The sequence below is a fragment of the Puma concolor genome, chromosome C1 (assembly GCF_028749965.1).
Source record: "Puma concolor isolate L17-30 chromosome C1, mPumCon1.1.hap2, whole genome shotgun sequence".
Lineage (NCBI taxonomy): Eukaryota > Metazoa > Chordata > Mammalia > Carnivora > Felidae > Puma > Puma concolor.
In genome coordinates this window covers 211,586,821-211,614,518 of record NC_141674.1, presented here as the reverse complement: position 1 = coordinate 211,614,518, position 27,698 = coordinate 211,586,821, and the positions used below count along the sequence as shown (strand labels likewise).

At 40.8% G+C, this 27,698-nt stretch overlaps 1 protein-coding gene across 8 annotated transcripts in view; it reads left to right on the top strand.

Annotated features, from left to right (window-relative positions):
* The window catches only part of COL4A4 (collagen type IV alpha 4 chain), a 131,543-nt gene that overhangs the window by 36,814 nt on the left and 67,031 nt on the right, over positions 1–27,698 (top strand). For all 8 annotated transcript variants that reach the window (XM_086719786.1, XM_086719788.1, XM_086719787.1 and 5 more), the window contains 16 exons: positions 8,169–8,303; positions 9,087–9,131; positions 9,773–9,889; positions 10,813–10,881; positions 13,745–13,780; positions 15,620–15,682; positions 16,069–16,104; positions 16,329–16,370; positions 19,062–19,142; positions 19,963–20,016; positions 20,290–20,349; positions 21,227–21,271; positions 21,591–21,644; positions 22,343–22,412; positions 23,178–23,282; positions 26,558–26,722. In XM_086719786.1, coding sequence (XP_086575912.1) covers positions 8,169–8,303; positions 9,087–9,131; positions 9,773–9,889; positions 10,813–10,881; positions 13,745–13,780; positions 15,620–15,682; positions 16,069–16,104; positions 16,329–16,370; positions 19,062–19,142; positions 19,963–20,016; positions 20,290–20,349; positions 21,227–21,271; positions 21,591–21,644; positions 22,343–22,412; positions 23,178–23,282; positions 26,558–26,722 — 1,177 coding nt within the window. The remainder of the gene's footprint in view (positions 1–8,168; positions 8,304–9,086; positions 9,132–9,772; positions 9,890–10,812; positions 10,882–13,744; positions 13,781–15,619; positions 15,683–16,068; positions 16,105–16,328; positions 16,371–19,061; positions 19,143–19,962; positions 20,017–20,289; positions 20,350–21,226; positions 21,272–21,590; positions 21,645–22,342; positions 22,413–23,177; positions 23,283–26,557; positions 26,723–27,698) is intronic.

Below are 27,698 nucleotides of genomic sequence, written 5' to 3'. Positions count from 1 at the left end.
GAGCAGGAAGCTGTCGCAGGGAAAATGTGACAGGATATGTATTTGCAGTCGTCTCTCTGAACTTATTTCTCCCAATTCTCATACTGCTAACATGACAGAGGGTTTCTTAGCTTTTTGTCATTCCCTAAAGGGTCTGGTCCCTGGCAGCGAACACATCCGGGGCAGCCCAAAAGGCTGAGTTGAAGATCTTGGTATTGGCCGTGTACATATTCTCCCGTCTGTTGGTGCGGTTCTACCAAGTTGTGAAATAAAAGTAATTTTATCTTAGCCCTGCTCAAGAGCCGTGCCTGATACACATGACTAACAAGTGACAGAATGCTGAAGGAATGCCCCAGCTCCAGAGGGTGGGGTGACTGTCCACTGTGATCACCTTCATCCTCTATTTGTACAGCTGGCCCGGGAGCCTACTGTTCTGTGGCCTCAGTCGGAGCACACATAGCACGTCTGATGACACGGTGTCAGCCTGGGCTTTGAGGAGGAAGAAGGGGATGGCTTGTGGCATCACACAGCGTGCCAGAGTTTCCTCAGCTGGCAAGATGATTGTCATATCTGGATTTGGTGCATCTTTTCTGATTTCACGGTCTCTGGCTGAAAGTTGTGAAACACAGAGGCAGTTCTGTGTACATAGAAGAAAGGAAGGAAGGAAGGGAGGAAGGAAGGAAGGAAGGAAGGAAGGAAGGAAGGAAGGCAGGCAGGGGGGAGGAAGGAAGGAGGGAAGGAAGGAAGGTAGGAAGGAAGGAAGAAAGAAAGGGATAGGAAAGGAAAGGGAAGAGAAAAGAGGAAAAAAGAAAGAAAGAAAGAAAAAAGAAAGATCAGTAGATAGATCAGGGAAAACTACATCTGAAAATAAGGCATTCATTCCACTGGGCTTTTTTTTTTTTTTTTTTTTCTACCCTGAATCCACTGTATATCATGTTATTGTTCATGGTTGGAGGGTGCATAGTTAGGAAGAAAAGATTTCTTTAAAAAAATTTTTAAAGATGCCAAATTCTTTTAATTATTTAATGAATCTCTTGTTATAGAAGTGTCTCTTATGGGTTTGTTATTTAAGTCTGTTGATCCTGAAGTTAATTCCACTATAGCCTTATAAATAAGAAAGCCCAAACATTTACTTGTAAACATAGTTTTTTTTTTTAACTGACCCCTTCTTTTATATGAAACAGTTTAAGGATATTGGAGTTATTCTCTATGTTGCTGTGGATAAATAATTTACTCAAATTGGATGAACTAGCAATGACTATTTCAGAGATTGGGGTTTGGAAAAATTTCATGAGTAGCTTTCTGATAGGTTTAATACTGTGATACAAGGTTTGGTGTATTTCTTTAAAAAATTTATTCTATAAGGAATTACCTGTTAATATGAGAACAAAAAACACAGCACTCCATATAAAAACAAACCACAGCTTTCCCCAGCCTCTGTAAATAAGTAGGCATTTAACATTTTATGCTAGCTTTTCCACCTGCAAAGTAGAGGTTATTTTGCCGTTGAAATGAAGGCACGGCAAAACCCATGTTCTATCTCAACAAGAAGATGTGAACATCGCTGTGTTTAGGGCCATTGCTCACGGTGTGGGGTTGTGTTCTGCTCACCTCAGTGTGGAAACATTGACTGTATCACTGTTCAAATTAGTTTATTATTTATTGCCTTTCCTACCATCATAGTCTTGGGCACATAGACTGTGCCCCCCAGAAGCTCATGGTCTAGTAGGTATGGGGTTAGGGGGATAAAGAGATGGTCACTATAGCAGGGGAGGGATGCTATTATAGGAGCATCTCGAGAGGCATCTAGTTCTGAAGGGCGGGTTGGGGGAGGGCAGGAGGTTGGGGAGTCCTTCCACGAGAGCACTAAAAAATGACCTTGGGAGTGGGAGGGACAGTTCTGAGACAGGATACCAAGTCTGTGAAAGAACAGAGCTTATTCAGAAATGGTGAGGAAATCAGTGTAACAGATGGGTGAGGGTGGAGGGGGGGCACGGGGTCCAGAGTTTTAATCATGTAAATAACCATTCCTTGTTTTATTTTAAAAGCATTTGGGATGACACCTTCTCACATCAGGACCCATTTCTGTACTGAATGGAGTTTTATCATTCTTATGGCCATGTGAAACACTTCTACTCTTTCTTTTTTTTTTTTCTCCGCAAAGTTCCATTAACTCACTGGATCCGGCCTTGCGTGTCCAGAATGAAGCACATTAAAGAGATTTATAGGCAGTTAATTGGCTGTCTCTTTCTCAGTTAATGTTTAAACATACATTTTTTTTTGTTGTTTCTAAACGTTACATTATGGTAAAGTACAGCATTCACAAAAGATAATTTAGCAGGTTTCTGTAAATTACCTATCGGATGAAAAGATAATTCCCAGACTTCATGAAAAGGCAGTTAATTTCTGAGTCTTATATTTAGGAAATCTTACCAAGTAAAAGTAATTAACACAGGTGAAAGAAAAGAAAGAAAGAAAGAAGAAAGAAAGAAAGAAAGGGAAAGAGGTAGCTGAAGTCATTGTTTATCTTTTAGATTGTTGTTTACAATTTGTGCAATATTTAAATTGATATGCCCACAAAATACCCCCAAATGATTTGTGCCTATATAATTACATTTTATATTTTATTGTTGTCTTTTCAATAACACAGATTTATACATTCAAGCTCCCTTGAAAATCCTAAGCTTTATTAGTATTTTTACGGATACTCAGTAAATAGTTGTTATGATGATGAAAAAGCATGAAGAGAAGGGAAAGTTCAAATGAAGTAGGATTTTGATTTGTTAAGGTTAGGCAGATGGTAAAGGTTGTTGATAATGTTTGTTGAGTCCGTGAATTAACGATGAAAGAGAAATGGTAACTCATCTTTATTATAAAGGTCACATTCCTGTTGGTAAAGAACATATTGCCCCGCCTTCCATTTTTTCTGCTGAGACATGACAGAATGCTATTCTGTATATCCTTCAAGAAATGTTCCTTTATAAACATATATTTCGAGAAAATGCCCATTTGTTTCTCTACAGGTGGGATCATGTGACATACAGCTTGTTTTTCCCCCTTTGAACAATGAACTATGTATAATAAGAGTAATCACAGTAGTTTGCGTTACGGTTCCAGGCACGATGCTATAAACACTTGCCATGCAGTATTCTTTTTATGTCCACTGGCCATTGACGGATAAAGAAGCTGAGGAACAGAGAGGCTAAGAGATGTGCCCTAGGTCACACAGCTAGTGTGGGCCTGGGCTTACAACACAGGAGGCTGACTGCAGAGCCTGGATGTTCAGTCACTGTGTCTTCCTCAGGAGCATCATGAGGATGATCTGTGTCCGCTCACAAAGCCCTGCTCGCTGTCTTTAATGTGCAGGCCTTACACGTTCCCCGCGGGCCTGTTCCAGCCACCGGTCTCTGCACTCGTTGCGGGCTCTGGGAGAGCCCCAGGTACCCGCCTGGCAGCACGCACCCGGCACCGTGGTCCCCCAGCGAGGAGGTGAACACCGCTGCTACCTCGCTCTTGAGTGGGGTGGCTCTGAGGTGTGAGCTCTACCCTGACTCCGGGAGTGCCCGCTCTGGGGAGAGCTCGTGACCCACTGGTCATGTTACCGGAGTCGGGTTGTTGGGCCCAACAGTAGAAGCGAGGCTGGACCCCAAAACCAAAGGCACAGCCAAGGCTCTCTTGGGGGTGCAGCTTGAGTGAAGGGGACACAAAGCACCAACAGAGACTGGCTGGGCCGGCCTCTGCGAGCAAAGAGAAGGCCCTGCCTGCAGGGAGAAAGTTCCGACTCGGGTTCCCACTCCGGGATGCTAATGGGGGGGTGGGGTGGGGGAAGTGCCTCGCCCTGATTGGTTGGAAGGGCTTCATTCTGATTGGTTGGAAGGAGCTCATCCTGATTGGTCGCTATTGGCAGGCAGCTCAGGCCGCTCAGTGCTTTTGGAGCAGTCTTCAGGTACGCGGAGTCTCTGTTGTAAATCCGTGTTGGGTGCAGGGCTGCGTCCTGGTTCTGCTCGGTAAGAGAAGTGGTTTACCAGTAACTGCTAACTGGAGCACCGGGATGGCTCAGTCGGTTAAGCTTCCTACTTCCGCTCAGGTCATGATCTCAGGGCTTGTGAGTTCGAGCCCTGTATTGGGCTCTGCACGGGTTTTTCTCTCTGCCCCTCACCGACTGGTGCTTTCTTAAATAAATTAAATAAATAAATAAGTAAAAACTTAAAAAAATAAATGAAAACTATAAATAAATAAATACATAAATAAATAACAACTAACAGCGCCCCAGGTGCATGGTTTTCACCTGGGACTTGTTCCGGTGGTCCCTAACTGTCTCAATGACTGGCTTGATTCCACACCCTGTCTTCCCGTCTTCCCTTCTCTGTGTCACGTCCCTGCTTCCTTACCCTATCTCCTCCAAATCTCAAACAAAAGGTTTGCATTGACTTCTTGCCCTATGCTTTGATTCTGAAGCACCCAGGCCAAGACAGGCTGCATAATGTTCCTTTTTTGAAGGTACCAAAGTCTATTCTATCGATCTCAGATGGGCAGATTTTTATAGGACTTCCAGTTTTTCTTACTATTGTGAATAATATTGTTGTGAATATTCTGGCATTATTGTCTTTAGATCAGGGCACCCGGGGCTCCTGCCTCCAAGACCTCACCCATCGGTCTTGTGTCTGGGCCTGGCCAAGGCCAGCAGCATCGTCCAAGGTGGTACCTCACGTGTAGACCAGGACTGGCTGGGTCCCACAGTGTGTTTCTTCCTTTGAGGTTGTTAAAAATGATTAAAGAAGCCAGTTTAGGTGATAGAAACAAACTTTATTTAACACTTTATGAAGCGGGCAGTCTTCCTTCCCAAGGATCCAGAGAACTGCAGAATGGGTCGGAAGACAGGAAGCTTTTATGGGATGAAGAATAAGGAAAAGGAAGAACAATGGAAAAAGAATAGAAAGCAGGAAAATAAGTAGAGACCCTGGAGTTGGCTTGGGGTGTGGGGATTGGCTGACTGAGGTAGTGGGTGTCTGGTCCACATGAGCATTTACAGGGACCCAAAAGTTATCTGTTTCCTTTTGCTGACATGGAACCCGGGCAGGGGGAGGGGCCCCATCTTGGGCCTCGAAAGTTGTTCCAACAGGGTGCACTTGGATCCTTTATCCCCTGTGGGGCTTACCTCATGAGGAGCTCAGGGGTTCATGCTTATGGACTGGTCTGGGACCACATGGCTGGACCCTGGTCCAGCCTTGCCAGCTTGTGGGATTCCGTTCATGGGATCGCAGGGTCAGCAGAATAGTGCTGACACAGATTTCAGGTGACTCAATTTTTAAATAGATGAGGCTCTCTAAAATATGTTTTCTCCTGGTCCCCACACATCCGAGGGGAAGTCCTATATTCTTGTATGTGGCCCTACTCACACTTGGAGTTCAGCAGCAATAATTCAGAATTGTCCAGAGGTTTGAGATCTGATCTGAGCAGATATCTTCTGAAATCCATTCAGCTTTTCTCTCTTCATATCAAGACTTTCTTGCTCATTGAATGCATGAGCATGTTTGGTGGGGCAAGGGGCTACAACATGATTTTCCTTAAATCTGTGGAAAAATTTTAAGAAGCACAAGAAATTACAGGTGAAAATCCTGACTTCAAGTGAATACTGAGAGTGTTTCCAAACTAATAAAATACAGCATGGGCTCTAAAATGTTAGACAACATGGCTGAACACCTTGGACACCACAGTGCGTGGTGTTGTACAGGCAGATCATCTTGCATCAGTGAAAACCTTGTTGTAAACTTCTCATTATAAAGCTTCTTTTTACCTAATGTAAGGGTATTGTCTTCAGATTGTAAAGTCAGTTTTTTAAAAAACCACATGGGCCGCTCTTCCTGTCACGGGTTCTGTCCCCGTGCTTTAATAAAATCACCTTTCTGCACCAATAAGAAAAAAAATGCAGTGCCTGGGTGGCTCAGTCGATTAAGTGTCTGACTTTGGCTCAGGTCGTGAGCTCATGGTTCATGAGTTCGATGAGTTCAAGCCCCATGTCGGGCTCTGCACTGACAGTGAGGAGCCTGCTTGGGATTCTCTCTCCCCCCACCCCCTCTCTGTCCCTCCCCTGCTTGCACTCTCTCTCTCTCAAAATAAATAATAAAAATTAAAAAAATATGAATCTAAGATATTCTCTGCCCACATCAAATTATAGACAGAGATTGAATGATGAGGCTAGAAGTGTCACTTAGAAATTCTGATTTCAGATTCTCAAGTTCAAATAGCCTCACTGTTCTTGTACATTGGCTATTTTATAAAAAGTAAATAAGTTTGCATATAGAAAATCATTTTATATGTCATAAAGATGTGGTTGATAGAATTGCCTTTTTCAGAGTCCAAAGGTCACTTTCCTAACCGTACAGAGCCCAGGTAGAATGTGTCCAAAGCGGCTGGGTGGTCAGGCTGGGAGCTTGGTGAAGGGATTTCCTAAGCCAAAGGCTGTGGTAGATGGTGGATGGGAGATTTAACTGGTGAGCAAATATCCCTGCCCTCATAGCGTTAATGTCTAACTGGATCCTCCTCGACTGGGCTAGGTTGGTGGGGAGGGCTAGGGGGTCAAGGAAGGCTGCTAAGGTGGTAGTTTAGGGGAGATCCAAGTCCTGTGTAAATGTAGAGAAGGAGCAGTCCAGAGGGAAAGCCAAGCCAAGGAAGAGCCGCAGGGCTGGCTGGGAAGTCATGAGTGTGGGGTGTCAGGTAATTAGGGCCATACCCTAGAAAGTCTGGAGGGAGTCCAAGGTTTACTTTACAGGCAGTGGGAAGGCAAGGAAGGTTTTTAAAAAGTGGGGCAGCGCCACGGTCTGATTTCTGTTTCCGTGTCACTCTGATTGTGCTGTGGAGAGAGGCATGGGGGAAGGGAAGAGGAAGCAAGAGAGCAATTTAGGAGCTCTCTGGTGGCAGACAGGGGGACTGTGAAGAAGTGAGTTCCAGATCTGTTTTGGAAGTGAAATGATAACCGTTAATCATAGATTCAGTGTAGGTGTGACAGAAAGAAGACTGTCAAGGATGACTCCAGGATTCTGGCTGGGATTTAATAAGGTAGTTGGGGAAGGTTGAAAGAGGATTGCATTTTGGGGGAAAGGCAAGAATTCTATTTCAGATTTTTTTGTTCTTTTAAGCCGGAGGTACCATTATATCCAAGAAGGTGTCAAGGAGGCATCTGGATGTGCTCGTCCATCTGGAAGTTAAAGTTAGAAAAGTCTGTGCTGAGACATATAAGTGGGGCTATTCGAACCCATGATATTTACAATTTCAGTCCTAAGGAGAACCATGGGTGTAGGGACTATGGAGAGAGACAAGGGGGCCTGGGACAGAGAAGGGAGCAATATCATGGGGGTGGGGGGCAGCGCATGCGGTCCTCCAAGGTCAGTCTTCCTACCCCAGATCAAAGAGCTGTGAGCCTCACAACTGCTTCTAGTGGGCGGTGACTCAGTGTCCATTCAGTGCATCAGGTCATCTAAATGCAATGGGGGACAGGCAACAGTGGAGAAGGTTTCTCATCTTTGTACTGGAAATGTTCCCACTGTGGGTTCAGGGGGAAGAGCTGAGCTCACGAAACATCTTCACCTAAAATAAGAGGCGACCTTTTCATTCATGGAAAGTCAGATTGCGTAAATATAAGTTGACATGGACAGCCTCCTTCCAAATTAAGAATAGATATTAGGTAAAAGAGGCTAAAAGAAGAAAGGTTTTTCACTAAAGGGGCAGAACAATCATTCACCATATGAAATTTTTAAAAAGATCTGGCAGATTTCTCCACTCTTAATTTGTGCCACTAACACAATGGTAATGAGACTTTGATTTCTTTTCTTGCTTTGTTTTGCAAGTTGCTTGCTTTGCTAAAAAGCTCAAGATTTATAACTGTCACTGACAGAATAAAAATAGTACAAGAACTATGATTAGTTTGTGTGTGTGTGTGTGTGTGTGTGTGTGTGTGTGTGTACACATGGAATAATTAAAATGTATTGTATGGCTTAAATTCAGATAGAAAAAGGCAATGTTCCTCTTTCTTATTTTTGTAATTAATTGATCATTTGTGCTTTTATTGTTAGAATTTGCTCAAACTCTAATATTCGAGTCTTCTGTTAGCTCACGTGAACATGCGTTTGTGTTGGAAAATGCTACTTAAAAATCAGCCATCCCTCTGCCTTTTAAACCTTCCTTCTTAGGGTCAACCAGGACTCCCAGGGCCACAGGGTCCTATTGGACCCCTGGGACTGCCAGGACCCATTGGAATTCCAGGAGAGAAAGGGATGAGAGGTGACAGCGGCCCTCCTGGAGCAGCCGGTGACAAAGGTGATAAGGTAAGCCTTCTCTTAAGTGAGGGACTCTTATTAACCGCTTACTGGCGCTACTGTGCCAGGTTTTTTATAATCACAAGTACTGTCTACTAGCACCTTATAATAAATTAAGTTTGAACTCCTCTTCCATAATCAGCCCTCATTCCCTGACTCCTTTCCAGAGGAGCATGCCTTTCTAGACTTCTCTATGCACTTAAATACCCGAGTGCACCCAATGAAGGGTTGTATTCTTTCATGGCTTTTTCAAAACGTAAATGACATATTTGTTGTGCTAAGCTTTTCTTTTTTGTACTCAGCCATATGGCTTACAGGTCATTCCTTATCAATTTGTGTAGATCAAACTTATTTTCTTAAAAATACTGCACAGTATGTCTTAATATAGATAAAACTATGGTTTATTCCCGGTTGATGTAAATTTGAGGTCCTGTCCCAACTTTGTGTCATGCTAGTGTGCAGAAACAATCCTGTAAATCGCCTACACTTGCATTTAATAGTTTATTTCTCTAGGATAGACAGACTCCGGGAAGTTGAATTTCCGGCTTATAGGGTATTGAACATTTTCTTTGAATTGATGGTGCTAAGTTGGCTTCCTAAGTACAAAAAGAAAAGTACAAAAGGTTAGTTTTTTAATTGTTGGCATTTAAATTCAATGCAAAAAAATAAGTGACAATGACTGCTAAGAGTCTTTTAAAAATTATGTCATTATTTATGTTTTCAAGTAAATCCATATGTTAATCTAATGCTTTGATACCTCTTATATCTTTGTTTTGTTTTCTGGGATTTTAGGGTCCAACTGGTGTTCCTGGATTTCCAGGTTTGGATGGCATACCTGTACGTATCCCTAAATTTTCATTTTTTTAAAAAAAGAGCTCATCAAAACCCTTAAAATCACATATATTTATATAGCAAACTCTTCTTTATTTTCTTTTGATAGTACAAGGAAAGGTGCTTACATTCCAGTTTTGTGTAATAACTTTGGGACTAAAAGACTTTACTTGAAAAGTAAGGTTTTCAATCAGATTCGAGAAAAACATTCCACAATATAAGCTATATATACCTGCCATATTCTGGAAATAAATGTATGCTCACAATGCAAGTTTTTACTTGCTGGTTAGTTTTGACAGTAGAAGTGGGCTTAAAACTCTCATTTCTAATATGGAAATGAAATGAAAGAAGGAAGAGTTATTTCAGAAGCTTTATAATCCATTAGAGAGTATTTGTAAAGATTTTAAGGAAGGTGATCTCCTAAATTTCTTAGAATATTCTAAACTAAATTAATTTCAACTGGGCTGTATTAAAATGTGTCTGTATATTTTTACTCTGCTACACAGTACTTGTGGGTGGGAAGGAAGTTTTTACAAATTAAATAACACGTGAGTCACAAATGCCTTAATTTGGGTACCCACACTGTGTAAACTTTGTGTTGCAGTATTCTTGCAGAAACACTTCACTTACAATCATATTTTTTACAGGGGCACCCGGGGCCTCCTGGATCCAGAGGCAAGCCTGGAATGCATGGGTACAATGGCTCGAGAGGTGATCCAGGGCTTCCAGGAGAAAGAGGAGTTCCTGGCCCAAGAGGCCCCCCAGTAAGACCTCCCACAGCTCATCCTAAAGTGAATCTTAAGTGAAGGGCTCTACAGTGGGCACATGCTTGATGTGGAGCTAAAATTCGTGCCTGTTGAAACTGTGTGAAGCAGGGACTGTCTGTATAGGCCAATCAGATGCTCAGGGAAGACGGTTGCTGTAACTTACCGCAAAAGCCTGAAGTTTCTCCCACTGGAAGCGAGGTCAGGACTTTTCTAGGAGGGATTAACTTTGAAATCTGCACGTCCTTCGTAGGAGCTTGATAAATGATATAATTCTTATGTGGTTACCAAATTAAGATATATTAAGATATTCAGTAGGAAAACTTTGGGAAAAGAGAATACATTGAATTTTTTCATTCACTTTTTAAAAATACTCTACATAAACTTGCAGCTACCTACAGAAACCTTCTAAAAGGAAGATGTTCTGTTTTTAAAAGTTAATCTTACAAAGTTACAGAGGCCCTATTTTGAATATGACAACTAAAATGGATAAAATCAGTTGTTAAGAAACTATTCCTAGGCCTAAATTATTAACTGACAATTGCAAAATTGTTTACTTGTAAGAAGTATATATTTGCATTATTATGTCTGAGGGAAAATGAAATTTTCCTGCTGAATAATTAGTAAATGGCTATGTATATTATTATATAATACGTAGCCTATATATATTATATATTTGTAAGATATATGTATAATATAAATATATTAATAGATACTCTCTTTGGAGATTCTTTAATAGATCTTAACTGAATTTTGAATAAATATGTATGAGAACCTTAGGATGATAGCAATAATGAATAAATGTCCTCTAGTGAAACATGACCATAATGGTATTTTACTGGTGAGTAATATTTCATAAAAAAAGAAAATACTACAATGGTAATATGATTTTTCCCCCTCCTAAGTGAATATTTTATTTTCAGGGCCTTCCTGGGGAAAATGGAGAAAAAGGAAATTCTGTGTTCATTTTAGGTGCCATTAAAGGAATTCCGGTAAGTTTTATGATCATAGTGAGTTTAAAATATTATTTTTCCACTAAGTAAACCCATCCAGGAAACACACGGACATATCTCTTTTGAAATGTCCCCAAGCACACTGTTTTTAATCATTATCCTGACTCTGTAGATGGCATCATACTTCTTGTGTGAAGACACTTAGCTTTAATTGCTCAGGCTATAAAATTCCAGTACCTCCCAATCGTTCTTGCAAAGTGCAGCAGAGACACTTATTTCCGGGTTTCTCAATCTTAGCACTGCTGGCATCTGGGGTCACATAACCGTTCCTTGTGGGTGTTGACTGCGTGCATTCTAAGATGCTGAACGGCATCTCTGGCCTCTACCCATTAGATGCCAGTAGCATCCCTCCAACTAAATAATATCTCCAGATATTACCAAGTGCGCCCTGGGAGGAAAGGTCACCCTAGTTGAGAAGCACTGATTTATTTGTAGTGAAAATATTGTAATGTTAATACCTGCTATCTGGTATAAAAGGAATCACTGCTCTTGAACTTGAAAATTATGGAAACTTTACAGCACTATCCTTGGTAAATTAAATGCTTTTGTGTTTCCATACACAATGATATACAAACTTCCAGAAATAAACTCTTGAATGACCATCTATATCTCTAATATGAGTACCATGCATGAGTTAAGCAGATCAGTAGATACAAGTCAAGAAGGAAAATACAATTCATTTCTAAGACATGGTCATTTCTCTTCAGAATATTCTACAACATTTAGGTAAAACTTAAATTTCTTCTATTAGACCCTGAGTTTCATGCCACCCAGGATGGGCAACACCTGAATGCTGATTCCTTTAGTGAGGTCACATTATTCGTTTGTAGCCTCTGAGCCTATACACGGCAACAACTATGCTTTTGTTTATAGCTTAAATGATATGTTAAGAAACTTAGCAGCAAGAGGAGGGTCACTCTAGGCACCAGGAAGGAATAAACTGATCCTTTCCTGCCACTGTGATCTTGAGCAACCCCTCAAACTCTCTGAGCCTCATTTTCCTTTTCTTTGTGAAGGTAAATGAAATTACTGTCTGCCCTGCTGTCTTCTCAGCACTGATGATCTATTGTAATAATTAAAAAAATTTTTTAATGTTTATAAATTTATAAACATTATAATGCAATGTTTATAAATTTATAAACATTTTTAATGTTTATTTATAAACATTAATGTTTATTTATTAACAGAGAGAGAGAGAGAGAGCAGGGGAAGGGCAGAGAGAGACAGAGGGAGACACAGAATCCAAAGCAGGCTCCAGGCTCCGCACTGTCAGCACAGACCCCGACGTGGGGCTGGAACCCACGAACTGTGAGATCATGACCCAAGCCGAAGTCGGACGCTTAACCAACTGAGCCACCCACGTGCCCCAAAACAATACTTTTAAGAGCCCATAGCCACTTCACAGCCATTTGGATGGTTATTTAAAAAATAAGAACAAAAACAAAAAGAAACCCTGAAGTGCCTGGGTGGCTCAGTTGATGAAGCATCCAACCTCGGCTTTGGTCATGAGCTCATGGTTCATGAGTTCAAGCCCCACATCGGGCTCTCTGCTGTCAACGCAGAGCCTGCTTTGGATCCTCTGTCCTCCCCCTTCCCCCCGTCCTTCTCTCACTCTTGAAAATAAATAAAACATTAAAAAAACCCAGAAAATCTTAAGTGTTGACAATTATGGGGAGAAGTGGAACTCTTCTGTATGGCTGGTGGGAATGGAAAATGTGTAGCTGCTCTGGAAAATAGTATGAGGGCTCCTCAAAAAATTGAAATGTAGAATTACCTTATGATCCAGCAATTGCATTTCCAGGTATATACCAAACGAAATGAAAGCAGGGACTCAAACATATACTGGTACACCCACCCTAGCAGCATTACTCATGACAGCCAAAAGGTGGAAGCAATCCAATGGCCCATCGTTGGATGAATGGATAAACGGAATGTGATCTCTACATACAATGCAGTATTATTCAGCCTTAAAAAGGACAGGAATTCTGACACATGCTACAAGGGGGAATGAACCCTGAGGTCATTAGGCTAAGTGAAATAAGCCAGTCATAAAAGGACAAACAATGTATGGTTCCACTTATAATGAGGTTCCTAGAGTAGTCAGATTCACAGAGACCAAGAGTAGAATGAATGGTGCCTGCCAGGAGCCGGGGGAGGGGAATGTATTGAACGGCTACAGTTTCCATCGAGCAAGATGAAAAGTTCTAGAGACGATTACACAACAGTGTGAATATACTTAATGCCACAGAACTGTACCCTTAAAATTGGCCAAAATGTTAACTGTTATCTTATGTATACTTTATAATATATTTTGCATTAAAAAAGCTATATTCAATAAAATATACTCTTTGCATTTTTAAAGTGTGTAGTCTCAGGGCAGAGCCACTAAGCTGTTGATCCACCAAGAGGCAGGTGTGAGAGAATTTCCACATGAATTCCCTTTCCATCTCTATAGGGTGATAAAAAGGAGCAGGGTGTCCATTATAAGAGGCAAGTTCTGGCAGTTAGACCAGAGACTGTTAAACTGTGATGAAATGGGACCATTGAGTTGAGAATTAAGATTGTAAATGGAAAGATGAAAATCTCATCTTGACTCTGTGTCATAATGACTCCAGCAGTCTTTGTCTGGTTTTGGCTGAATCGAAGCACGATTCCAGGCCTGGGAATGGACACAGAAAGTTCCCTGGGTGGAGCCCTCCACGGTTGTCTTGTCCACGCTGAAAAATTGAACAGGCTGCACAGAAAGTCCAAATAATTCCTGTGTGTTCTCCTCCCTTTGCATCACATGTGTTTGGGGAAAATGGTGCCTCTCTTCTAAAGCAATGCATCGTTACTATTGCAGGGTGACAGAGGGGACCCAGGACCTCCTGGCTTGCCGGTAAGTCTCCCCAGCAGGCCGTTTGCTTCTATTGCTTCCCACACTGTTTGTATCCTAGCAGGACCGGCTGCAAAATTTGCAGAACCCACCGGGCAAAATGAGAGCTTTGATCCCCTGTTCAAAAATTATTAAGAATTTGATGGTGGTGACAGCAGAGTGTTATATCAGGCATGTGCCCCTGTGTGACCATGCAGGTCCCAGGCCCGTGAACTAACGGTCCTGGAGTCTCCACAAGCTGCTGCTTACCTTCGTCTTCTGTTTTTTAGTGGTCATTTGGCCTTACTCAGGTGCATACACTCACTTAATATTTGGGAAGGTACATGTCCCTCTAGACTACCCAAATAATACATGTTGGTGGAAACGACTTTGCTTTATACCATTCTGCCTGCTGAATCAGTAACTGTGTATTGCATTTAATTTTTTCCCCATCTTTATCTTCCTGAAGTTGTTTTTTTTTTAATTTTTCAAAATGTTTTTATTTATTTTTGAGACAGAGAGAGACAGAGCATGAGCAGGGGAGGGGCAGAGAGAGAAGGAGACACAGAATCCGAAACGGGCTCCAGGCTCCGAGCTGTCGGCACATAGCCCGATGTGGGGCTTGAACTCACGGATCGTGAGATCATGACCTAAGCTGAAGTCAGACGCTTAACCGAGCCACCCAGGCGCCCCTATCTTCCTGAAGTTGTAAATCAATGATTGTATTAGTTTTTTGCAGTTAATCAATCAGTGTTCACAAGATTAAGATTGACAGCAATTATGCCTCCGAAGGATTAACCTCTTATTTTGCTTGGCAACTTTTGGCTGTAGACGGGCTTGCTTTCCCACATTACTTTCCTCATAACCCTTCAGGCTCAGTTCGACGTAATCAATGAGATACCTTCATGTTGCCGTTAAAATAAATACCAGTTCATCCTCCTGGAGACAGGGATTTCTTGCATGCTCGCAAATAATTTGACATGGGCAGAGTTGGTGGAAGAATAGAGCCTCTCCCCACACGTCTAGGAATGCACAGCTGTAACCCTTCCTTGTGAATTTGTGTGGAATTATGCTATCACGTACATGGTGCAGAAAATTGTGACTGAATCACCTTAATCTTGAATCAGGGGCATTTCTATTCACATTGATCTGATAGGGTATGTCTTAAAAATATATTAAAGAGTATAAATACAGTCATAGTGTAATATTCATTGTTATTAGCTAATATGAATGTTTTAAAAAGCATCTTGACATACATCAGTTTTATAACATATAGAATTTAGGAGTAGCTGGTAATAAGTTTTCTTTGTTCTTTACTTTTGCTATTGCAAGATTTATTTATAAACAAGTAGATTGATCTCTGGGTCTTAATTTAATCCTAAATGTAAGAGTTGGTCACACCTGCCAGACTATTGCTCTCATGTAGCTCTGTGCCCTTTTTTTTTTTTTTTAACGTTTATTTCTTTTTGGGATAGAGAGAGAGAGACAGAGACAGAGATAGAGACAGAGCGTGAGCAGGGGAGGGGCAGGGAGAGAGGGAGACACAGAATCCGAAGCAGGCTCCAGGCTCCAGGCTCCGAGCTGTCAGCACAGAGCCTGATGCAGGGCTCGAGCTCACAAGCCACGAGATCATGACCTGAGCCAAAGTCCGACACTTAACCGACTGAGCGCCCCAGGCGCCCCACTCTGCGCCCTTTTAATGGCATGTCAGCTGCTGTGAAGATGCTCCTGCTATAGGGCAGATGTGTCCGGGACTGTGATTTCTTTGGAGGTTTTTAATCCACCTTGGATTACACGCAGCTCTTGCTGTGACCCATAATTTTGAATTTGAGTAACTAATGCACTGATTGTTCTCGTGTTTAGGGATCTAGGGGTGCAAGAGGACCAGCGGGCCCAATGGGACATCCAGGAGAGCCTGGGTTACCAGTAAGTACAGCACTGCTCATTCTGGCCCTTCGAAAACCCAGCCTGTATGTTTAAATTAAGCAAAAGCCAAAAAAAAAAAAAAAAAAAAAAAAAAAAAAAGCAAATTGAAACCTCGGGGTGGGTAGGCACAGGTGGGTTGTTTGAGAAGTTACCACTTGATGAATCTGCATACGCCGCCCCCCCACCAAGTGTGAGTTTGTCTTGAAGCCTTGAAGCAAGGGTCCTCCAGGGAAACAAGCCATGGGAGGAAACAGCCAGGAGGGGGAGACCAGCAGCATGTTTTAAAGTTCAGGGTTTCCTAAAGCGGATCTTGAGACAACCCAACGCGGACCCGTTGTGATTTCTGTGACTGATACTTGATTTGTGCCTTTTTGCCCTTGATTTAGGGTGCTCCGGGCCATCCTGGGAGACCAGGCTTGAAGGTGGGTGGTCATGAGTAAGATGCTACAGATGGAGACTGTCCGTGTATAACGAGATTAGTGACCACGAGATTTGTCAGAATTATGTCTTTCCCTTATTAGACTTCCCCAAATATTTAATAAACTTCACTTAATTGCTTAACCAGAAATCTTACTTGCTTGTAATTACCTTTTAAATATTCAAAAGCAATTACCTTTTTTTTTTTTTTTTTCCTTTTCTTTCCCAGGGTAATCCTGGCGTGGGAGTGAAGGGGCAAATGGGAGAACCGGTAAGAATCCCCTTGTGCGCGGAGGAGCAGACGTTAAAATGTATGTGCTGCCGGGGCGGCGGGGAGGGGGAGGGTGTTCTGATTGTCACTTAAACCGTGTTCATTATCCAGTTATCGTGTTCACTGCCCAGTTTTATGGCTGAGATGCTGTTTTTGCTGAATTATTATGGCACCGTTACCCTTGACTGTAAAATGACAGTCCTGAGAAAATTTACCACTAAATTCAAGTTAATGTCTATGACACATTTTACCCCAGCAAAAAGAGATTGAACATTTCTGATAATTTAGTATATCCAGCGTAATGGTTTGTTTAATTACTGTATTGCTTGGCTTAATTTCACAAATTTCCTCAGAATCCTAAACTCTACACATAAATAAAAATATAAACACCTGGAACCAAAAACATTTAGCGACACAGTCTCCCACTCTCTCCTGCCTCATACCTATGCTCACTGTCCCTCACCCCTTCCTCCCTCACATCCACAGTCCTTTCTCCTGAAGCATGAAACTCAGCAAAGATAAGCTTTAGAAAGGTATTTTAAGATGGCAGCTCATCTGGAAACAATCTGAATGTCTAACAGTTGGTAAGTGGCTCTTGCCACAACTGTGGGCAAGTAGATATTGAGCGTCTACTCTGCCGGGCTAAGATCAGTGCTGGATATGGGGATTTTTAGCAAGACCGACTTGATCCCCACTCTCATGGAGTCCCAGTGTGGTTGGGTAAGTTATGGTGCAGGCATTTAGCAAAACGACTCTATTGCCCAAAATACACTGGAAGACTTCATGATGTGCAGACATGCCTATGACATAATGTGGATCAGAAAGTACAGGTTACTAAAGTATAAGGTCAATTAAAACAACACAACAGGGGCACCTGGGTGGCTCAGTCAAGCGTCCGACTTTGGCTCAAGTCATGATCTCACAGTTCGTGGGTTCCAGCCCCGCGTCGGGCTCTGTGCTGACAGTTTGGAGCCTGGAAACTGCTTCAGATTCTTTGTCTCCCTCTCTCTCTGCCCCTCCTGGACTCACACTCTGTGTCTTTCTCTCTCTCTCTGTCTCAAAAATAAATAAACATTGCAAGAATAAGCATGGTTATATTTACCAAAACATGTTACTCCCTTATGTATTATTTTTGCATTCGTTTAATCATTTATGTACATAACATAAATGCTTCAGAGCAGCGGCTGTAACAACACCATCAAATATTAGGGTACATTAAAAAAAATAAGCTTAGGTCCCTAACCTGGTTCTTCTGTAGTTTCCAGTTATAGGTAGGGATTGAATTATTGGCTCTATTATTTCATTTAAATTGGAAACAGTATTCTTCTTCCCCAAATCCCACTTAACAAAAACATTAATGGCTTAAAAATTATATATTTGAGAATCTTTGTTCCACTCGGTGTAGTAAGTGCTAAGCATTTTATGTGCATTGTCTGTTTAATAAAGTAATAATACTTTGAAGTAGACAGTGTTATAACTAACCCTCAGTTCACAGAGAAGGAAGGTGAGATTCAGAGGAATCAAGGAAACAAAGGCTAGGTAGGAGAGATTTTTAAGGAACTTGTCCAAAATGACAGTCAGTATGGGCCTAGTTTGCAAACACAGGTGACCAGCTCTATCATCTGGTCTTAACTATATCTAAGTGCAGAATGAATAGAAATATTCAGATAAGTAAAAAAAAAAAAATTATCTGCTAATTAAGGGTGAGAATTTTTGGTTGTATCATGGCAAACCCAGTTAGGGGGACATTTTATTCCCAAGAGAATAACATTTCTAATGACATAAATGACAACTTTTGGTTAACTATTCTATACAGAGAGCTTAAACATATCGAAAACAAATTAGAAATAACCTAAATCTAACTAGAGTAGGATGGCTTAATAAATGATAGTATAGTCTTACCGTAGATTATTGTGTACACACTAAAAATCAGGTTTTTGAAGAATTTGTAGTATAATTGGAAAATGTGCAAAAAATATTATTATAAAAGAAAAATACAAAACTATTTTAAAACTTGAAACTGTAACAAAATATAAAAATATAAACCATTGTGTGTATTTTAAATTATGTTTATATATTCTGTATAGCATTCTGATTATCTTTTAAATTGTATTTAACACATCATTTGATCACCTACATGTGGGTACATAGGTACATTATCCAAGGTATGTGTACAGATACAGACTCATAAGCACACACACCACAAAGAACTATACCAAAGTTTTCATAGAGATCTCTGATGATAGGATTATGAATCACTTATATTTTTAAATTTAATTTTTTTAATTTTAATTTTAATTTTAAGTTTTCTTTTTATTTTAAGTAGGCTCCATGCCTAGCATGGAGCCCAATGTAGGGCTTGAACTCACGAACCTGAGATCAAGACCTGGGCTGAGATCGAGAGTTGGACGCTCAGTTGACTGAGCCCCCCCAGGTGCCCCTAGTTTGTTTTTGTTTCTGTTTCTGTTTCTGTTTTTTAATTTTATTTCTAACGATCAGTATTATTACTGGTGAAAAACAATAAATACTTTAAGTTGCATGATGTATTTGCCATGATTTTTGTTTTAAACTCATGACACACAGGACTGTATGCATTAGATGACAATGCATGGGTGAAATTCTTCTTTGTTTCAAATTATATTTCAAAATAAAGTTAATATGAAATTCCTATTATCTTCCTTTTTTTTTAAGGGTGAAGTTGGCCAGCAAGGTTCTCCTGGACCCACCTTATTGGTACAGCCACCTGATTCTTGTCTGTATAAAGGAGAAAAGGTAATTCCCAATCCATATGTTGCCTTGATAAAGTAGTCACAGTCAGCATTTTCTGAACATGTATCTGTGTCAACAAAGTGCTGAGTGCCTCCAGGAATCAGGGCATCAATCCCAGAGCAACCTTAGCAGATGAGTACTGTCATTAGCCCCATTGTACAGACTTGGAAAATGAGGCTTGGGAAAGTTACCCATGTTCTCAAGTTTATTCAATTGCTGCATCACAGACCTAGTGTGGGCTGCTAAATTGTGACATGTCCTCCAGAATATAGTGCCCCATTGATGCTGTCTTTGGTATATGGGCCGAAGGGGCCACTGGAAGTCCAGTTGTCCTTGAGATGTTACATATGGGCTTGATGTTTTGATCATTGAGAAGGTAACAGGTATGTAGAAGTGGACACGTAATAGAAGTTTGGCAAACATCACTTCCCCTGTCAGCCTGCGATACTTACTGATGTTACACTCGCCACACGCAGATTCTGTTGTCAGTTTTCAATTACTGGGTTAACTTTCACTAACTTGCTCAAAATGAGCCACTCCTCTCAATGGCTCCACTCCCAGCTTGCACCTGCTGCTCTGGTTCCATGGTGGTCACGTCCCCTGTGCCCCACAACACGACACCTCTCACACAGAGCTGGTCTGAATAGTGTCGGGTTTAGGAACGTTCCTGGACCTTAATTGCTATTGAGCAACAGTTGAAGAATAATCCTTTATTTTGAAAATTAGTAAAATGATTGTTGAAAGGGGTAAGTTCTGAAAAAGATGGAATTCAGTATGTTAAATAATAAGAATAAACCAGATAAATATTCATTGTGATTTTTAGGGCATAAAAGGAATGCCTGGTGTAACTGGACCTCCAGGACCACCAGGACCCAAGGTAATTTATTGAAATACCTTTTTTTTTTATTTGTATGGTATGCTATATTCATGAAAAACAATGTTTTGCATGGATCTTTATCATTGCTTTAAATGCTAATGTATGTTAATAGAAGTTTTCACTATTTTATCATAATCCCGTGGGGCATCTATTCTAAAGTACTTGTTTCCTTTAAGCTGCCGGCAGTAATTTTTAAATCTCATTTTGTTTCTGAATGCCATGTTGCTGAGATATTGCTGCTCGAATGCCTCTAAATGTTGTCATCTCTTTAAGGGAAAACCTGGATTTGGGGCCAAAGGAGAGAAGGGTGTTCCTGGGTTCTCAGGACCACGGGTAAGGCTGGTTCATGCCATTCCTGCTGCCCCTAACGTCAGCGAGTTGGCTTTCTCTCTCCTATTTTTACAAAACTAGATCAGCATTTCTAAGAACTCAGAGTGGAGGTTTTCTCAAACAGGAACAATATATTTTGGATACAAATGATGTAATAGCGACATGTTCAACAAAACGTCCCTTCTGTTGACATCATTTAGATAAACCAGGCGAGCAGAAGGTAGAATTGGTGGGTAGGAACAGGATTGTGGCATTTCCTGCGTGGTTCAGTGTCGGTGCAGTAGCAGCTTGGAATCGTTCATTTAAGCCTATTTGACAAAAGAGGGTACTGATCTATGGGCAGTAGCTACAAAAAAATACAGCATCAGGCCTCAAACATGCCACCAATGGGATGGATCATCACTGATAGAGTCACTATAGAGGCCAGACCCCCTATGGGCAGGGGCATTGAGTTTATCTGGCTCCAGATTCCGTAGTTAAGGGGCAACGTTGGCTTCCATGATAATTTTTATTGCTGATAATGCACAGAGTACCTATTAATCTCCAGACAAATTATATTGCAACGATTCCAAAAATATTTAGCCCAGTGCAATCATTAGACTAAGTGAGTGAAAACACAAGAACAACAACAACAAAAGTATGTTCTTAATTTAAAACACTGGCAAGGACATGCATTTTTAAAGTAAACTAAAAAATCAGTTAAAATAGCTGATGTTATAAAGAAGCAGTCTGTTTTATACATATTTCCTTTTATTCAGCTGCCTTTAGAGCCAAGATTCAATATCCAGAAGGCAGTTTCCTAAGGTGAAAAATAATGCATTGAACTGGTTCAAGCACTTTGATTTAATTCTGCTTGTGTTGATTTTTGTGAATTTATTAGGGTGATCCTGGTTCCTATGGGTTGCCAGGCTTTCCAGGATTAAAGGTAAATGTACACGATTATAAAGATGATAAGTATATTTTCATTCATAAGTACAATTCAGTGTCATTCAGAAGTCGTACTAGGGCATGCAAGTATGCACACAGTAACTGGAAAAGGAGACACGTTTATTTTATGAATTGCATGATCTAGCTGTAAGTGCAAAAAAACTAACACACAAAACTGTCTGAAGCAATCCAAAAATAGTGTTAAGACTTTGCACAGAATCTCAGTGAGCGTGTGTCATTCAAATTAAACAAGAGTGAGACAGTTTGTCACCCAGTCACATTTTTTTTTAAAAAGGAATGTTTGTGTTTCTTTGTAGGGGGAACCAGGACTGTTTGGAGATCCTGGATCGTTTGGATTTCTTGGCCCAAAGGTAAAAAAATAAAAGGCTTATTTGAGTATAGCCTGATAAAATTCTATATCCCTTATGTTAACTAATTTATTTTTAAAAATATTTGAAAGAATCCTTGAGAAACAGAAGTTTGGAAAGCAACAGAGTTAATTTTGTACATATTATCTCAATGTGTGTTGTAAATGTTTATATTTTACATTTGAGAAATCAACCTTTTGAACGTGAATAATAATGAAAGCTTCAAAAATTCCATGGGGATCAGCTAGTATCCCAATTAAAATCAGAGGAAGTTGTGGAGAACTCTCTGTGGGGCCACCTAAATAAGGCCACCTAAAATAAGGTGTAGATTCAGATTTTGTAGGTGAATAGACTATTTATACCAGACTGCCAAGTTCAACGTGAATGCTCATAGTATTTCTAAGAAAATTCCTGATTTCAGAAGTATCTAGTTTATGGGCATGAAAAATCTTTTTTTTGTTGTTTTTTTTTTTTTTTTTCTTTTGTGAGAATTTTGCCAGGTGATCCTTTACTTCTGCTTGTAGGTGGAGGTCGGATGCTTTTGTTATTCCCAGATCTCTATGAACCATTCTTTTTTCTGGTCAGCCTAGAATCTTTATTTCTCAAACGAATGCACCCTTGGTCCTTCTAATATTTAATTACAGGCAACATGAGAAAAATATTAATATTTCTAAGAAAAGTGTCTGAATGAATGATTTCAGGGGGACCCTGGAGATCGCGGGTACCCAGGACCACCGGGTGTTTTGGTAACTCCATCTCTTCCGCTCAAAGGTTTGTGTCTAGCTTGGTTCCGCCATAAATTATTAGGAAATGGGACTTGGGTGGCCCTGACAGAAGAGTCTGGCCCAGTATTTGCGTATTTTGCCTGCTTGGCGTGCTAAATACCTTGATTTTAGCAAGAATATGTAATTTACAAGTGCAGGTCGATAAGTGCATCTGGACCATCTCTGTTGGCATAAGACTCCAAATGTTATTTTTTTTTAGCATGTAAGCTGTATGCAGAGATTTTTGTTATGTTACCCTTCTAATTTTAATTGCTAAAAAATGTTTCCAAACCATCTAAGACCTACCAAGATGCTGCCTCCGAGAAAGTGACCCAAGTCAGTGTGAAAGACAGTGCCGCTCAAGGTTCATGTGTCTGCAGAGAAGGGATCTAAGATCCTGCATTTTTTAAAAAGTTTATTTATTTATTTTGAGAGACAGAGAGAGCTTGAGCACAAGCGCGAGTGGGGGAGGGGCAGAGAGAGATGGAGGGAGAGAATCCCAAGTAGGCTGACACGATCAGCATGGAGCCCAAAGCAGGGCTCAATCTCATGAATGGTGAGATCATGACCTGAACCAAAATCAAGAGTTGGATGCTCAACCGACTGAGCCCCTCAAGCGCCCCTTAAGATCCTGCATTTCTAACTGTGGCGAGAAACTGCAAGAACAATCTCTTAGTTGTACTCAACCAAGCCTCACAAGAAGTAATTGTGTGTGAATTTTAAGATGTATATATACGTTTATTACACTGACACGGGTTGTTGTTTTGGGCAGGTCCTCCAGGGGATCCGGGGCGCCCTGGCCGCTATGGAGAAACGGGGTCTGTTGGACCGCCTGGTCCCCCTGGTCCCTCAGGACCACCAGGGGAAACCTGTGCAGGTAGAAATCCACTGGCCTTTCTGTGCCAGATTTCCTACATCTTCCTCCTCCCTGGAGGTTCTCAACTCTAGCTGATACTGATGTCAACTAGGAGCGTTTCAACTGGTGGCTGACCCCACCCAGATCAAGAATATTGGGCATTCTGGAGCATGGACCTAGACATCTGCTGCTACCAAAGCGCCTCTTACTTCTATGTGTAGAGCACGGCTTAAGAACCACTGAACTCAAGCCAATTAATGGCTTACTTGGAAGAAATCCAGATCCCTCAGCTGTACCTCGGAAATACTGAGTCAGCATCTTAGGGGTGTGGTGAGGAATCTGTGGGTATAAGAGGCGTCCCGCAAGTTGTCAGAGGCAGATAAGATTTGGAAACTGGTGCCAGGCTCAGAGTGTTTTTTCAGGTCTTTCCATCCTCTTGGAAAGGCTCTCCCTGTTGACATCTATTCGTGAAAATTGAGTTCCTCTTCGTGAAAGATGGAAACACAAATTATGAATTAAAAGATAAAACTGTGATTCAGCCTTCATTTAAAAAACAAAACCAAAACGTCCTCACCTCCCCCCAAAATCAGTACCCCCTCCAAAACAAAACAAAAGAAAACAAAACCTTACAGCTCATGGTAATCAAGTTGCAGAAGTGCCTGGGAAAGAATCCTATTGATAAAGGACTTTGAACTCCTTCAAGTGCTGTGCTGGTTAATATTCCCAAGTAAGATTAGGAATAGAAGTGTAGAGGAGATTTGTATTCTGGGAACTCAGGAGAACTCATTAAATGTATGAGGAGAAAGTCTTGAATAGACGTAATTTTATCCAGTCCGTGTCTCTTGTTCTATTTACTGAGGAGTGAAAAATTTCCTGACATTCATCTGTTAACTACAAAGTTCTTTAATTTTCTATGAATCTAGCTTTCGCTTTGTAGGATCTGATAACTGACCACAAAGGTGGCAAAGTTGAGTTTATTTAATCTGTAGATACCGTAGCCTTGGCTTCATTGACCCAGGGCTATCTAAGTTGTGTAGACAGTACTCAGTTGGTCAGGAATCATTAGCCTCTGGTATTAGATTTCTTCTTTTGGGCATATTTATAATAAAATAGTGGCTCTAGCAGATTGAAATCAAAACCCAATGGGAGTAAGCAACACATATCTCTAGCAGATTGAAAGCTGAATGTAACAGAAAGGCTCTTAATTCCACAAGATTTTTTTTTTAAAGAATTAACCCAATGGCTTTCAAGTCTTGACTACAATCTATTATAAAAAATATATTTAGTATTACATTGCATTTGCATTACATTGCACACATACATGTATCCACATATACATATGATTGAAACACAAATTTCATAAAAGAATACCTTTTGGGGTACGATGTATTCTATTTTCTATGCCACTCTTTTGTTTTGAAAAAAAAATTTTAATGCTGGCCACAACTGAATTGATGTCATGGGTGCTCAAGGTGCTATATTCCATACACCACAGCCCATTTTCCCTGTTGGAAAGCGGTCGAGCATTTTCCATAGACTGGGACAAGACACCAGGTAGCATCCAGGTGCATCCAGTGACTGTGGAGGTTTGGAGATAAGTCTTAGGAATGACATGAAGACAAGGTGACAGCCAAGTCAACAGGAACACCTTTCATTTAAGCACACCAATGTTCATAGCCTTTGCTATGCTTATTTTACAATCATCTAAAATACTTACCATGAGATACGTAGGGTTTTGGAGTCAGATACCTGTGACTGAATCCCAGCCGTGCCACTCAGTGTAGTATGCTGAAAGAGTTACATGTTTACACTATGGACTAAAAACATTCCAGGTTCTACCACATACAAGTGGTGTGGTCTTCAGCATTTACGAAACCTCTCTGTGCCTCAGTTTTCTCCTCTTTAGAGTGCAGTTCTTGTTAGGGTTGAAGGAAGCAATATGTAAACAGTTCTTAGAATGCCGTTAGCCATGTTATTTATTATTGGTCTAAATTTCTGTACCTTATCTATAAGGTACAAACTTTGCAAGATTATTTCAAGAGTACGGCTAATGTTTGAAAATATATGCAAAGCCCCAGCATATATGCACACTGTAATGAATGCCATTAATTTAGTTAGCGTGCTACTTACTGATTACTGACAGGGTTGCTGAATGAATTACCCAAAACCTAGTGGCTTAAAACAACAATCATCATATTACCCCTCGCTGTGGTTCAAGAATTCAGGAAGGGCTAAGCTGAGCAATTCTAGATTGGGATGTTCATCGCCATTATATGGCTGCAACAGACACATGAGGACTGGCTGGGCATCTCTGTCCTCTTTCTTTTGTATAGTCTCATGGCCTCTCTGTCTGGCTCTGTACTTATTTAGGCTTCCGTAGAGCATGGTGGCTTCAGAGCAGTGATATTGCTTCTGTGGTGGCTCAGGACTCCAATCCCAAGCATTTCAGCTCACAAGGCAGAAGCTGAATCATCTTTAATGACGTAGCCATCGTCTTTGTACATGGCATCACTCCTGCTGTACTTCGTTAGTCCAAATAATCACAAAATCCCATCACATTCAAGGAGAGGGGAACAAGAGTGTGAGGGATGAGAGCTACTGTGGCAGCCATCTTTGGAAACTATAATCTTCCACAGAGAGATTCATGCTCAGAAAGAAGATGCTTCTCACAGGAAGGCTTCCTGCTGTCTTTAGCCAAAGCCCCCAGTAAGAGGGTCAGATGTCACAAGAAAGCAGGATTTAGCTTTTACTCACTTTGACCCCTGAACACACCGAACATTTCAACATTCATGGAGCGTGTGTAATTACGTGTGGCTGGAGAGAGAGAGATCAGGTTCTAATACAGCACCTCTATGCCTCTCCCCAACCTACCTTGCTATGAAAGGTATGGTATTCTATATCTTATGGAGATGATATGTGAGTCCATATTTTTATTTGCTACATGTGCTAATATGTTCATCCAGATTATTTTTAACCAAATTATCAAAGTGGAAAGATTGAAAAAATAATAATTTTAATTAAATAATATGTGTTTTTTCCTCCAGTAACCCTAAATAATAGGGAAAAAGTAAGAAACTCTGATTCCTCAAAATTTCCACTTGTGGGCTTATTTCAAAGAAGGTGAGGTATTCTTATGGCTGGGAAATCAAGTTAATTTTGAAATACATTTTTTTTCCTTTAAAAATTTTTACAGTCTAAGGAAGAATGTACGGATTTTGATTTCTTCTTAAAAAAAAAAAAAAAGTTTGTTTACTCTGAGAGATACATGTGGTTTTCATTCTCAATTTCTCTTGGAGGCATGATGGGACCCCCTGGGCCAGGAGGGTTTCCTGGTCATCCGGGATTTCCAGGGGCAGCCGGTATCCCCGGGAGAGCTGATTCCACTCCAGGGAAACCAGGGAGCCCGGGACCACCTGGGTTGCCTGGAGCTCCAGGACTGCAGGGCCCTCCAGGATCAGATGGTAAAGTGCTCCTCATTCACATTCACTGGCATTTATGTTGCATGTGATATCTGCAGTGTCATTCAGAAAATGTGATTTTCTAAATACTTTTTAACATTATCCATTATGTCATGAGCCAAGTTAGTATTATTAATAATACAAAAGAGTAGACTGATGTTGGAGATCACATCAGCTAAAACATATGGTTGAGGATTTGTGTGAATGATAGAGTTTTGTAAATTACTACAATTTCTATTTTTTCAATGTCGTTTTAATTTTTATCAGAGTTATATAAATAGAGGTGGTGTAAGAGACAGTTCTATGAAGCCTGTTGTGAAGAATTGCCATCCTAGCCAACCCCTTCTGTTCCTTCCTCCCCAGGGGCAATTATCTTCGCACAAGTCATTGGGATCTTTTTTTATTTGCCTTTCTAGTGCCCTTCAATGTGCTTGTATTTCTTTCTTTCTTTCTTTCCTTCTTTCTTTCTTTCTTTTCTTTCTTTTTTTCTTTCTTTCTTTCTTTTTTTATGTTTATTTTTTTGGGGAGATGAGGGGCAGAGAGAGAGGGAGACACAGAATCTGAATCAGGCTCCAGGCTTCCACCCATCAGTACAGAGCCCAAGGGCGGATCGTGACCTGAGCCATAGTGGAGGCTTAACTGGCTGAACCACCCAGGCACCACCTTGTATTGCAATTTCTTGATTCTTGACTTTGAGACTTATCTTTTCACTTCCTTCCATAGATGACGAAATTGGCTCTCGTTCAGTCCCTCCCCACCGCACGTATGCACATTTTCTACTCCCAAAGCCTAGTCAACGTAGTTATTCTCTTAGTTTTGACTACATAAAAATATTCAGTATTTACACTGAATGGTTACATAAATGCTGTTCACCAGGTCTGCCATCCAATAATGTATGTTATTACTTTTCTAGTGTACCATTTTGTTAAGAGTAGTCTTGGTTTTTTGTGTGTGTTTGCTTGCTTTTCAATATGCCTAC